General features: G+C 47.6%; 1 protein-coding gene across 3 annotated transcripts in view; it reads right to left on the bottom strand.

Moving 5' to 3' along the window:
- Nucleotides 1-11807, bottom strand: part of LOC114842135 (cullin-9) — a 28538-nt gene that overhangs the window by 3121 nt on the left and 13610 nt on the right. For all 3 annotated transcript variants that reach the window (XM_029127682.3, XM_055502466.1, XM_055502467.1), the window contains exons 11-36: nucleotides 9586-9776; nucleotides 9309-9505; nucleotides 8865-9013; nucleotides 8474-8562; nucleotides 8304-8409; nucleotides 7996-8223; nucleotides 7792-7882; nucleotides 7485-7656; nucleotides 7307-7412; nucleotides 6784-6879; nucleotides 6538-6713; nucleotides 6080-6213; nucleotides 5634-5819; nucleotides 4244-4374; nucleotides 3991-4173; nucleotides 3562-3719; nucleotides 3283-3481; nucleotides 3017-3188; nucleotides 2720-2865; nucleotides 2385-2511; nucleotides 2090-2295; nucleotides 1729-1976; nucleotides 1105-1222; nucleotides 743-991; nucleotides 518-658; nucleotides 281-445 (exon numbers count right to left, since the gene is read on the bottom strand). In XM_029127682.3, the coding sequence (XP_028983515.1) occupies nucleotides 281-445; nucleotides 518-658; nucleotides 743-991; nucleotides 1105-1222; nucleotides 1729-1976; nucleotides 2090-2295; nucleotides 2385-2511; nucleotides 2720-2865; nucleotides 3017-3188; nucleotides 3283-3481; nucleotides 3562-3719; nucleotides 3991-4173; nucleotides 4244-4374; nucleotides 5634-5819; nucleotides 6080-6213; nucleotides 6538-6713; nucleotides 6784-6879; nucleotides 7307-7412; nucleotides 7485-7656; nucleotides 7792-7882; nucleotides 7996-8223; nucleotides 8304-8409; nucleotides 8474-8562; nucleotides 8865-9013; nucleotides 9309-9505; nucleotides 9586-9776 (4164 nt within the window). The remainder of the gene's footprint in view (nucleotides 1-280; nucleotides 446-517; nucleotides 659-742; nucleotides 992-1104; nucleotides 1223-1728; nucleotides 1977-2089; nucleotides 2296-2384; nucleotides 2512-2719; nucleotides 2866-3016; nucleotides 3189-3282; nucleotides 3482-3561; nucleotides 3720-3990; nucleotides 4174-4243; nucleotides 4375-5633; nucleotides 5820-6079; nucleotides 6214-6537; nucleotides 6714-6783; nucleotides 6880-7306; nucleotides 7413-7484; nucleotides 7657-7791; nucleotides 7883-7995; nucleotides 8224-8303; nucleotides 8410-8473; nucleotides 8563-8864; nucleotides 9014-9308; nucleotides 9506-9585; nucleotides 9777-11807) is intronic.

The following is an 11807-nucleotide window of genomic DNA, read 5'->3' as shown; positions in this document are numbered from 1 at the left end:
AGGACTGCAGGTGGTTCTGTGAGTGGTTGAGAAACAAATCGTGCTTAGAGGAGATTGGTTAAAAAAAGCAAAATTTTAACACAAGGAGCAAGTGCACTTCTAACATGAACCAAAGAGTCATAGAAATGTACCAGAATGGACAAAAAGTGGATTTTGCATTTGCAGGAGCCTTTAAAGACTGCCCTTGGTCCGAGGTTAGGAACAATAATAATCCAGTTATGGGGAGCTGAAGTTCAGTCCAAAAAAGAACGCACAGAACAGTCTTATCTTGTGCTCTGACCTCTGGGAAGTTGCAGTTGAAGCAGGAGGACCAGCAGCACTTTGAGCAGGTTCCCATGCTGCCCATGTTCTCCTTACACAGGATCTGATCACAGCCCTGAGGGTTGGTGCACCACGTCAGGTTGGAACAGCACTCCACGTAACCTCGGAGCGAGGCGTTCTCATACTGAGGAGGACGAGCGTGTTACAATCACAGACAGTGACAATCTGTGGGGCAGCGGAGGAGGATGTTTGTTACCTTTGCGATGGTGTCCTTGTCTGTAAGAATGTTGAGGAAGAAAGCCGAGGTGGGCTGAGCCAGACAGTATGTGATTGGACAGTTACAGTTCATGACCAGGTTCTGCTCAATCCGGGCCGTCAGGTACTCCTGCCAACAAGACTGCAAGACACAAAGACACAATACAATAAACCACCAGTGTACACTCGCACTGCAATGATGTCCAGGTTGCAGCGACCAACTGACCCTGCAGCAGTAGTGCATGCAGCTCAGCAGGGGGACTGGTTCTAGGAAGGGAGTCTGGGGACCCAGGCACACAGGGCAGGTCGAGGCTGGGCTCGGTGGAGGTTGAGGGTTTTGGCACTTTAGTCCAGCGGCCATGATAAGGGTGTCTGGGTCATCTGTGTACCGCTGCACCAGCAGGTCCACGTTCCACTTGCAGTGAATCAGCAAGTGCTCAGCTCGATCAGGGTCCAGGCTAAGTGTCCCTGAAACCTGTGAGAACAAAGGTTATTGAACGTCTGTGTAATTATTCCAACAGAGGCTAAGACTCACCAACCAGCATAAGTCGCCGGCTCCTGGATTTAGCATTACTAAACTAAACTCGCCTGTTGGACTGTCCTTTTCATCAGCTGGCGAACTTCCTCCTGCGTCATTGTCCGACCCATTGATAACAAAACCCCATCCAGGACCCCATCCTCCAACCGCTGCAGTGGAGGACCCAGACTGCAGGACATAGGAGAGGACCAACATGGATTCGCCTCACAAACTGTGGCAACTTCAAATTGCGAATGTATTTGAGGTGTGAGTGCAGCTTTACTTGAAACCGTAATCAGAGCAATAAACACTGATTTCATGCATTTTTTTTCTTCAGTTTAGCTAAACAACGTTTGACGAAGGTGTTGGTTTTTTACTTTTTATATTTCAAATGAAGAAAACTTTAGGGCCTCAACTTATGTGGCACCAAAAGGAAATTTGGTTTTATACTACTACAAATTTAAATAAAATTTCAGCATAATCCGTCTTGATCTTCTGTTTGTAAAGACAGTTTTTTATAATATTTTGAGTCTGACCAGTAAAAGAAATAACTTTTTTATTTTATTATATAATTTTATTATTTTTATTTGGTAACTGAATTACAGAGGATGCTGTGACCTGTACAACTTCTAGGGAGGCAGTCGTCCCCTCATCAGGATGAAGTTGCTGTTTTTTGAACAAACCAGAGGTCACACCTGCTGTCGGTGGCGGCAGCGTCCTTCCTGATCTCAGTGCGACTGAAGGAGAACTGGGCCTGGCCTTTCTGCGGCGTGGATGGGTCCTCGGGGAGAAACTCCACAATGTGTGGGTTGTCGTCGTTGCGGCGAATGCAGCCTTTGTTTACGACGTGCATGATGCAAGAGAGCACATCACTTGTGCTGCAGCTGACTCGGCCAGTGCCTGGAGACCGAGACGCTTCCTGTCTCTGACAGGAGTCCAGAACCTGAAAGAGAGACCAGAACATAGTTAATTGCTTAAACTGAGTCAAAGTAAGAATGTAAGCAACTCCTGGTTGAGGTTGGTGTGATGGATGGCTGGAGTTTTTTCAGGTGAGACCTTGAAAACAAGATTGTCAATGTGCATCTCCTTCTCTTCCTTCATGATGTGGACGATTACACAGTAAATGTAATTCCTCTTCCTCTCCAGCGTGCCAGTTGCGTCTTCGTCCACATTCAGGTACGTCTGGCTTGGCAGCAGCTGGACTGATGTCACAGTACCATTTAGACTGTGAGCCACTGTCTGCTGGTTCAACTGGAGGACACCTGAGGCAAAGACCAAAGACATGTTGGCTCAGCCCGGTTAAAGCAGTCAATCCTGTCCATGTCCCGTCAGCCTGTGTGTCATGTCTGACCCTGGCTGGGATCAGTGGGCCGGCTGCAGGTCAGCAGTCCTCCCTCCCTGATGAGCGGAGTCAGAGCGTGCAGCAGGACGGCAGCAGACAGACCTGTGGCCTGAAGCAGAGCGTCCACTCTAACCTCCTGCACAGAGACAGAAAACTGTCAGATCACACTTTTCACAGGTTTATTCTTCAAATAAAACTGAGTGGTGACCTGAGCAGGTACAGCAGATTAGGATTTAGTAAAACGTCTCATGTTAAAATAAATCAGTGAAATGAAGAGTAGAAACTTTATACAGTAATAAAGTTAAAAGACAAAATCTACGTTTAACCAGACGCTTTGATGTTACCTCCTGGCTGTTAAACTGCAGTAGGATGAACATCTGCAAGGTAGAGACATGCAGCGTCCAACAACCAAACTGAAGCACAGCATGGCCGAGCCACGTCCATTGCAGCCGCCGTGGTTTGGAGTGACTCAGCCCATACATGGACTGACCTGCAACACCGGCAACATGTGGAAAGTCTTTAGTGTCTGCTTCTAACTCACTGGCAGGACAGAAAAATATAAGCACGCTACCAAATGTTCAAAACTGACGTGAAAGTGGCTTAAAAGACAAATCAGATACAGTAAAGCATCATGTACTGACTGTGAGTGTAGAACTGGGTGAACTGGTTCAGGTAGGAACAGACTTCAACTGGAAAATATTTCCTAGGGTCATCAAGAAAGCAGAATGAAGAGACGGTCCAGCAGCGTGGGGACAGAACCAGAACCTGGAGTTCTGCCTCCTCGTCTGACTCTGGCCACTCGTCGTCCATCATCTACGGCAAAGGAGTAATTTTCTTCAATTCAATCTGCTCCTACAACACATTTCATGCTCTCTGCTGGTGCCTGTAAACCCGACTGTATTTGGACCTGGTCGTGCTCCTGCAGGCGTCTGTCCAGCTGCTGCAGGCGGTACAGGTGGAACTCCTGCTGGAGCTCGGCTGACTCGCTCAGGTTCTTCAACATCTGCTGAGGAAAGCGACTTGGGAAGCAGCTGCCAATCTGATCGATCACAGCACTCTCCAGCCACACATTGCCCTGAGCCAGCAGACGGTCGCCCAAGTAGTACCTGAGGAAACAGAAAAACTCTTATGTTTCCCATCCATCACGCAATGTTTGGTTCTGACTGGAGTGGGGTGATGTTCACACCTGTAAAAGTGCTCGAAGGTGCTGGCAAGCTCCAGGCCGGACAGGAAGAGCATGGGCTCCAAAAACTGCTGCAGTTGCTCCAGAGTCACTGCAGTGCCAGAGGCCGCTCCACCGGTTTGGATCTTCTGATCGATGTACTGAGCGAAACGCTCGCTCACCTGCAGCCGAGGACGAGTCAGGTTATCCCAAATTTAAGATAAGGCTACAAATCAGATAACACTCCTACTGTAGCATTACATTTTATAGGTTTATGCCTATCTAAAATGGCTTTAAAAGCAGAGCTGATCATGGTGGAAGCACAATGCATCTGTGGTCAGCTCTGAACTGAAGGCAGAGGAATTTCATTTATTTTATAGGATTCCCTCAAGTCAGTTGCTTTCACCTGCAAGTCTGGGATGTTTAGACTCAACCTGATTTACAAGGACTTACATGCATGGCTCTGAGAATAGAGAGCTGCAGCAGTGCTGAAGAGAAACCGTGTCGAAGTGCGAGGACAAAGGCCGTCTGCTGCCCAAACAGCTCCTCCATGGCATTCTTCAGCCGCAGGTACAGGGTCCGGTACCGTTCAACGAAGTCTGCCAGGCTGCAGCTGGACTCCAGAAACCTCCTCACCTGATGGTGGACAGAAGGTTTGTGTGCTTTACATGAACAGCATTGTTTCAGTAGAAGTGAGTCTCCTTACCTGCTGCTGTACCACTCCCTGCCAACAGAGGGCAATGCCTCCGATGCTGCTGCTGCTCTTCACTTTAGACTTGGATGAGGAAGATGACGATGAAGAAGTGGTTGTTTCTTTGTTTTTACCCTCCTTACCATCTAGCAGACAAACAAAAAAAGGTTGGTTTTCTGAAGATCACCTTTGAAAAGCTCAACAAAATATTTAATCTAATGAAAATAGCAGCCCAAAGCAAAAGTAAAGCTTTGCTTCTCTCCTGTCTTCACAGTGACTGCTACAATGAGAACAGGAAGTCTGCAATAAAATGGCAAACTAAAAGAAGAACAATGGTGTGCAAACATGTGATGATTTCAGTCAGGTGGTTCAGATGAGAAGGAGAAGGCGTGCGCTGACACCCACTGCACATCCACGCATACACTCTGCACAGTCATGTTGGATCATTAATCACGCGTCCAGCTATCAAATGGAATTCAAAGAAGCAGCATGCCCGCTACCCACTGGTCACGCTTATCACAGTTCAGATTTAAACCCAAGTGATTTACAGCCTCACCATTTTATCAATTTTACATCATTAGGACCTTTGAATATGTGGCCAATGAGTTTTCCTGCCAGACCTCAGTTATCTGCAGCCACGACTGCAGATCTGGTGAACATCCTACAGCTCAAATAAAAAGAGGTGAACGGCGACTATGACAGCCCGGTAACATCATGACCGAAGTGCTGACTTTTACTGAAACATCATATTTGGACTCTTCAGACTAGGCCATCAAAGACAGACCTGTGTTCCTGACCTGGATCAGCAGACAGCTAAAAGGCCAAGGAAAACCTCTTAGATGTTACAATAAACTGTTAATGGAGGAAACAGCAGAACCAGCCCCAGCAAAACATGAAACTTGTGAGGCAAAAAAAAAAAAACGCCATACCAGCCACACCTGGCCGACCCCGCCCGGCGCACCCCCCAGCACCGGCCTAATAGGGTCCAATACTCAGGGGGCCCGGACAGGCCGAGTCGCGGGAGACAGAACGACTTCCTATCCTCTTCTGGACACATGAGATGTCAGAGCAGCAGGAAGCAGCAGACTGGCCTATGAATTTAGCAGTTACTTACTTTTCAGGTCTTTGCTGTTTAGACCTTCTGGAGACAAAATAAACCCTTTATTGACAGCGTTCCAGTCTTTACGCCAATCTATTCAGTTTTTAGTCCAGACCACCTGATGTGAGGATCAGATGGTCACATTCCGCATTTTATATTTGAAAATAAACTGGACACAATTGTAAAGGTAAGAAATAGAGTAAATTAAATATGAATAAATATGAATAATTCTACTTAGTTGGAGTTCAAGCATCCCTTCCACCAACACCACCCCTCTCTCTTATTCAGTCCTGGTTTGACACTCACTGGATTTGACTGGCGGTTTGAGCTCATCGTTGTCCAGTCGGCTGGTATCCACATGGACCAAAAGGTGTGTGAGGCGTCTCACTCTGGAGTTGAAGATGGCAGCCCGGCTCTTACAGCGGCGAGCAGCCTCGGCATTGTCCAGGTATTCGCTCAGCAGCCAGGACAGAGGGCTGGATGCTGAGGATTCTGGGAACACAGAGTGGTTAATGGTCCTTGGCACTGACGCTAATAAGCAAAGTAATAATTAAATACAGACACGAACAACATGAGACCATGTCTGAAAGTTGAGTCATGTCAACTGGATTTCCTCCATTTCGTAGTTTTACCACCATCCAGTAGAACTTCTTCAGTCTGAGGGAATTTGGCTGAACCAAAACAAGTGAGGATGTGTGTGATCCTCACACCTGCAAGTCAGTTGGACTCTGTGAGCTTCAGTGTTTGCGTACCAGACAGGGTGATGCTGTGGACGATGGGAGTGATCAGAGCCTCCCAGCAGGTTCGGCCCAGAGCTTCAGCTGCTTCAGGGTCAGGCAGGAAACGATCTGCAAACATCTGCTCATGTCTCAGAGCACTGTTGAGCCTGAACGCAGAGATACAGAGCAACACTAGGATTTACAGCAGCTCTCCATGTAGAACCTGAGCTATCACTGGCTCAGCACGTACATCATCTGAACATATAGCAGTACTTTCCACCTGTAAATTCCACATGTCAGTGGCAACTGAACCGAATTTCTCAGATTCATCGACCCAGTGAGTGGACTGTTATACATGACCCTAGTGTGTGTTAGTGGGACAGCAACAATGAAAGGTCCAGTTGCCACTTAACAGAACCTTGACGCATTCCAGCAGTAACAGTGCTACTGAAGTGTGTCACACTAAAGCAGCATAAATTACAGCTTCGTACTTGTTGAAGAGCTGTAGCAGCTGCGTCTTGTCCTCGGTTACCTCCTGACACCAAGTGTGGGCTTTGGTGCTGTAGAACAGGTAGGTCCGACAACACAGCTGTTCCTTAAACACAGGCCAGAAGGTGGGCTTCGGACCTAGAACCTCGAAACCATGGACTCGGGTGTCAATACCACCCTGTTAGGGACAACATGGGGTCAGGACAACATTCAGCTTTCTTTAAACAGAGCGGAGCTCAGAGTCTGACCTGCTGACATCGTTTGATTCTAATCTGGATGATGGACCAGAATCGCGTCATGTTTTCTAGCAGAACCACCCGACTGGCTGATGGGGCCACGTTCACCTGGATAGACAGAAAGACAGCAGCATGTGTGTCCCAGGAGCCTCCTGAAGGAAGAACTGGTTTTCTAAACAAACCCCAAAATCTGGAGCATCCTTGAACCTGTTACAGATCAGTTAGCTGGATGGATGAATGGATGATTTAATTTCATTAATTTATATGTTCATGCAGATGAAACATGAAAGGACTTTGTCTGTGGACCCAAATACATCAAATGATTTTTATTAACCTTAAATCAATCCCGGTCTCAGCACAACCCTGTAGTCAGCTGGGTGATCAGATCAGCTGATGAAGCTACATGGTTATCGCATGTACTGTTAGAAGTAAAGCCCCTGACCACTGGACTGGGCCTCTCCAATTGTACTGTGATGTGTCACTCGTGAGGGTCTGTTTCTTACGGTTTCTTCTTAAACAAACCCCTCAGACTTACTGTGTTCAGTTCTGTGTTGATGTTTGTGGGGTCATCTCCTCCCAGAACCAGGACACGGGCCGGCATGTAGCTCGAGTCTTCACTGGCCACAAGTACAGCCAGTTGTCTGTGTGGTACACGACGGAAGGGTAATGTGGTCGCAGGAACCAGCAGCAGTGCTTGCGTGCAGAATTCTTACCTTATGACAACGCCTTTGTGCATGTAAATGTTGATGAAGTGTGAGCCGGTGCAGCCATTGGACTCCCAGTAGGTTTTGGAGTTCTTGTCGGTCAGTTTGTTTGCTCGATGGTGATTGGATGAAACTTCCACCTTTTCCCAGCACTTGTCCTCCTTCAGCTCCACACTGGAACCTGAAAAACACATAATACACCTGAAGTGATGTGATGTGAGGATCAATCAATCAGGTAAAAAAAATATGTGCTGAGGTAATTAGTTATTGAAAAGTAAAATCCAGAGTGCTTAATAATATGGAAAACAAAACAAACCCTGGCAAAGATTCCTGAGGAACACGTCGAAAAAGGGTATGTTGATTGGTTGATGGCTGCGACGATGCTCCTCGATCTGACCCAGCACCATCTGGCATGAAACACATTAGGAGACACTGCGTCACAGGAATCAGGTTTGATAGAGAGAGGGCAAGCTTACAGGACCACACTGCTTCATGAAAGCTATCTGCTCCTGGTTTTCACCTGGATGCAGCCTGCCAGGACGCTGGTGGTCATCTTCTTGTACAGACTGGCATATTTCTCACAGTCAGTGATGAGATCTCGAAGCTCAGTGACCAGCAGCAGGTTGGTGCTGTGTTTGTCCAGAGCTTTCACCAAAGCCTCTTTGGTCCCCAGTCGACACATCACGACAGCGTAATCTTTGTTCAGAGAGGCCAGCCGGTACAGGAAGCGGATAAACAACTGGACCACCTGAGGACCAGTCATAGTTTAAGTATTTAATCAATATTATATCAGTATTCTTTTTCCATTTTTGGTCTGCACATGCTCACTTCTCTGTCACTGACGAAGGCCATCATGGACGACAGGCAGGGCTCGATGCTTTCATGCCACGGCATCACGTCTTCCTGGTAGTTGTCCAGAAACTTGTTCAGGATCCTGCAAAACCACAGCAATTCAGAGCAGATCCACAGTCCTCATTATCGGTGTCATAGGTCAGTACCTGAGGATAGACAGCTGGACAGCCCGGTCAGCTCGATGTTGCTCCATTAGTCGAAGCAGATCTTGATAGGTGTCCCGACTGTGGGTCACCTGAAAAACACACACACACACACGGGGACACACGCACACGGACACACGCACACACTGGTCACTGGCTTTCAGAAACACCGCAAAGAAAAAACACTATTACAAAGTTTGTTCCCAACATCCAAAAGGTGCAGTTAATAAACAACTAGACGTTTACTTTTTGAAGACTTTTTAAGAAGCAAAAACAGATTCAGGTGCTGCTGACCAGCACCTTTGTTAACCATGATCTCAATGAGCATAGTCCTTGTTAAGTTCGGTTACATGGATCTAGTCATTTGCAACTGTTCCAGAAACGCTGTGCACACCTGGCTGCGTTCCTCCTCCAGCTGTGAGGCGTCATCACACAGCAGCTGCTCCAGAGTCTGGATCACCTCCTTGGTGGCTGTTACCTCCTTTAGACTCACCACCAACATGCGCAGCTCCGTGTCCTTAAAGTCCAGAGCCTCATGACTCTCTGTAGATTAACACAGCGTTCATGTGCATCAGTATAGTACTATAACAACTGCATTGGTTCCACATTTTTGTGTGGTTCCTGTGAACTCCAGCAACAGAACATGCAGATTCATGAACAGGTTGTCAAGAATAATAATTTGATTAATGATTATTCTTATTAGTCTTCCCAAAAATATTCACTGTGCTTGGTTTTATGTTTACCACTGTTTGTGATCCAAGTACATTCTCTTATCCCGTTTTAGCTCCTTTAGCATTTTATTCTAAGACGGTGTTCAGCTCAGCGAGGGATCCTGTACCTTTGCTCTCCAGCTTGTGCACCATGGATATGTGGTTGAGGGCAATGATTGCCAACATGGTCTCAGCTCTTGAAAGAGTCAGACACCGTTTGAGGACGGTGGTGACATCACAGGCCACCAGCTGCTCTGCCAGGCTCTTATGGCTGGAGATGAGCATGATGACGACCAGCAGGCCATTACGTACCGACAACATGCAGCTGCACACAAGATCAGTGAACATGAAGCAACTGTGGATATTGTAAAGCTTCAACCTGCTGACCATGCAGAGGCTAGTTACCCTTTAGTTTTGAGCATGAGGTCGATGGCCCCTGGGATGGCCGCCAACAGGCCTTTGGAGCCTTCAGGAGTTGCTGAGCCAATGCTGGCGAAGATCTCTAACATCATCTGAGTGCCAGACTCTGAGAGAGGCAGACTGCTGCCGACACTGCGGAGATCATGTTTACTGGCTCCGGTGATGACCTTCAATGTCTGATGAGAAAGAAAGGAGATCAGAGCTAATACAAAAGGTGCAGACATAACCTCTTAAATATCAACATATGTTTTGGCATTTAAAAATAAAATGGGTCCTTAAGAAGAAAGTTAATGTGTAGGACACAGGTGGCATATAAAAGATAATGTAAACATCAAAGAGCCAACATCATGATGATGCCAAACGCGTGGTGGTTAAACATTTGATTATCTAAATATATATATACCACTCTATTCTCACCCTCCGCGGGTGGTCTCATCCACTTTCCAAGCTCGGGTCCTCTACCAGAGGCCAGGGAGCTTGAGGGTTCTGCGCAGTATCCTTGCTGTTCCTAAGACTGCACTTTTCTGGACTGAGATGTCGGATGTTTTTCCAGGGATCTGTTGTAGCCACTCCTCCAGTTTGGGGGTCACTGCTCCCAGTGCTCCGATAACCACAGGCACCACTGTGGCCTTCACCCTCCAAGCCTTCTCCAGTTCTTCTCTTTTGGTATTTCTCTAGTTTCTCATTTTCCTTTTTCCTGATGTTGCCATCGCTTGGTATTGCCACATCCACCACTACCTCTTTGTCCACCACCACAATGTCTGGTTGGTTCGCCATTACCCTTCTGTCTGTCTGTATCTGGAAGTCCCACAGGATCTTGGCTCACTCGTTCTCTACCACCTTGGGAGGTGTTTCCCACTTTGACCTTGGGGTTTCCAGTCCATACTCTTCCTGAGACACACACACACACACACACACACACACACACACACACACACACACACACACACACACACACACACACACACACACACACACACACACACTTTTTGTTTTTTCTACAAGGCATATTTCATTTTAAGTGGGAACGTTTGATGTCATCATTTCATTGACCTCACCTGATGAGCTCAAACCGCCTTCCTGTATACTATGCCAGCCACTTGGATGTGGCGTTCCATGTATGCTTTGCCTGCCAGCAACTTACACCCTGCAGTTATGTGCTGGACCGTCTCAGGGGCCTCTTTGCACAGTCTACACCTTGGGTCTTGTCTGGTGTGGTAGATCTGCGCCTCTATGGCTCTGGTGCTCAGGGCCTGCTCCTGTGCAGCCAGGATGAGTGCCTCTGTGCTGTCCTTCAGCCCAGCCCTTTCAAGCCATTGGTAGGATTTGTTGAGATCAGCCACTTCAGTTATGTTCCGGTGGTACATCCAATGCAAGGGCTTGTCCTCCCATGATGGTCCCTCATCCAGCATCTCATCCTCTGTTCTCCACTGCCTGAGACATTCACTCAGCACGTCATCTGTCGGGGCCTTATCCTTGATGTACTTATGGATCTTGGATGTTTCATCCTGGATAGTGGCTCTCACGCTCACTAGTCCTCGGCCTCCTTCCTTGCGGCTAGCGTACAGTCTCAGGGTGCTGGATTTGGGGTGGAACCCTCCATGCATGGTGAGGAGCTTTCATGTCTTAACATCTGTGGTCTGTATCTCTTCCTTTGGCCACCTTATTATTCCCGCAGGGTATCTGATCACTGGCAGGGCGTAGCTGTTTATTGCCTGGGATTTGTTCTTGCCATTGAGCTGGCTTCTTAGGACTTGCCTTACTCGTTGGAGGTATTTGGCTGTTGCCGCATTCCTTGTTGCCTGTTCAAGGTTGCCGTTTGCCTGTGGTATTCCAAGGTAGTTGTCCTCAATGTCTGCTATTCTTCCTTCTGGGAGTGAGACCCCTTCTGTGTGGATTACCTTGCCTCTCTTTGTCACCATCCTCCCACATTTCTCGAGCCCGAATGACATCCCGATGTCCGAGCTGTAGATCCTGGTGGTGTGGATCAGCGAGTCGATGTCTCGCTCACTCTTGGCGTACAGCTTGATGTCATCCATGTAGAGGAGGTGACTTATGGTGGCCCCGTTCCGGAGTCGGTATCCATAGCCAGTCTTGTTTATTATTTGGCTGAGGGGGTTCAGACCTATGCAGAACAGCAGTGGGGACAGTGCATCTCCTTGGTATATGCCACATTTGATGGATACTTGGGCAAGTGGCTTCCCATT

Source organism: Betta splendens, chromosome 15 (genome assembly GCF_900634795.4).
Source record: "Betta splendens chromosome 15, fBetSpl5.4, whole genome shotgun sequence".
Classification (NCBI taxonomy): domain Eukaryota; kingdom Metazoa; phylum Chordata; class Actinopteri; order Anabantiformes; family Osphronemidae; genus Betta; species Betta splendens.
Note: the sequence above shows the minus strand (reverse complement) of the source record. Positions and strands in the feature narration are given on the sequence as shown.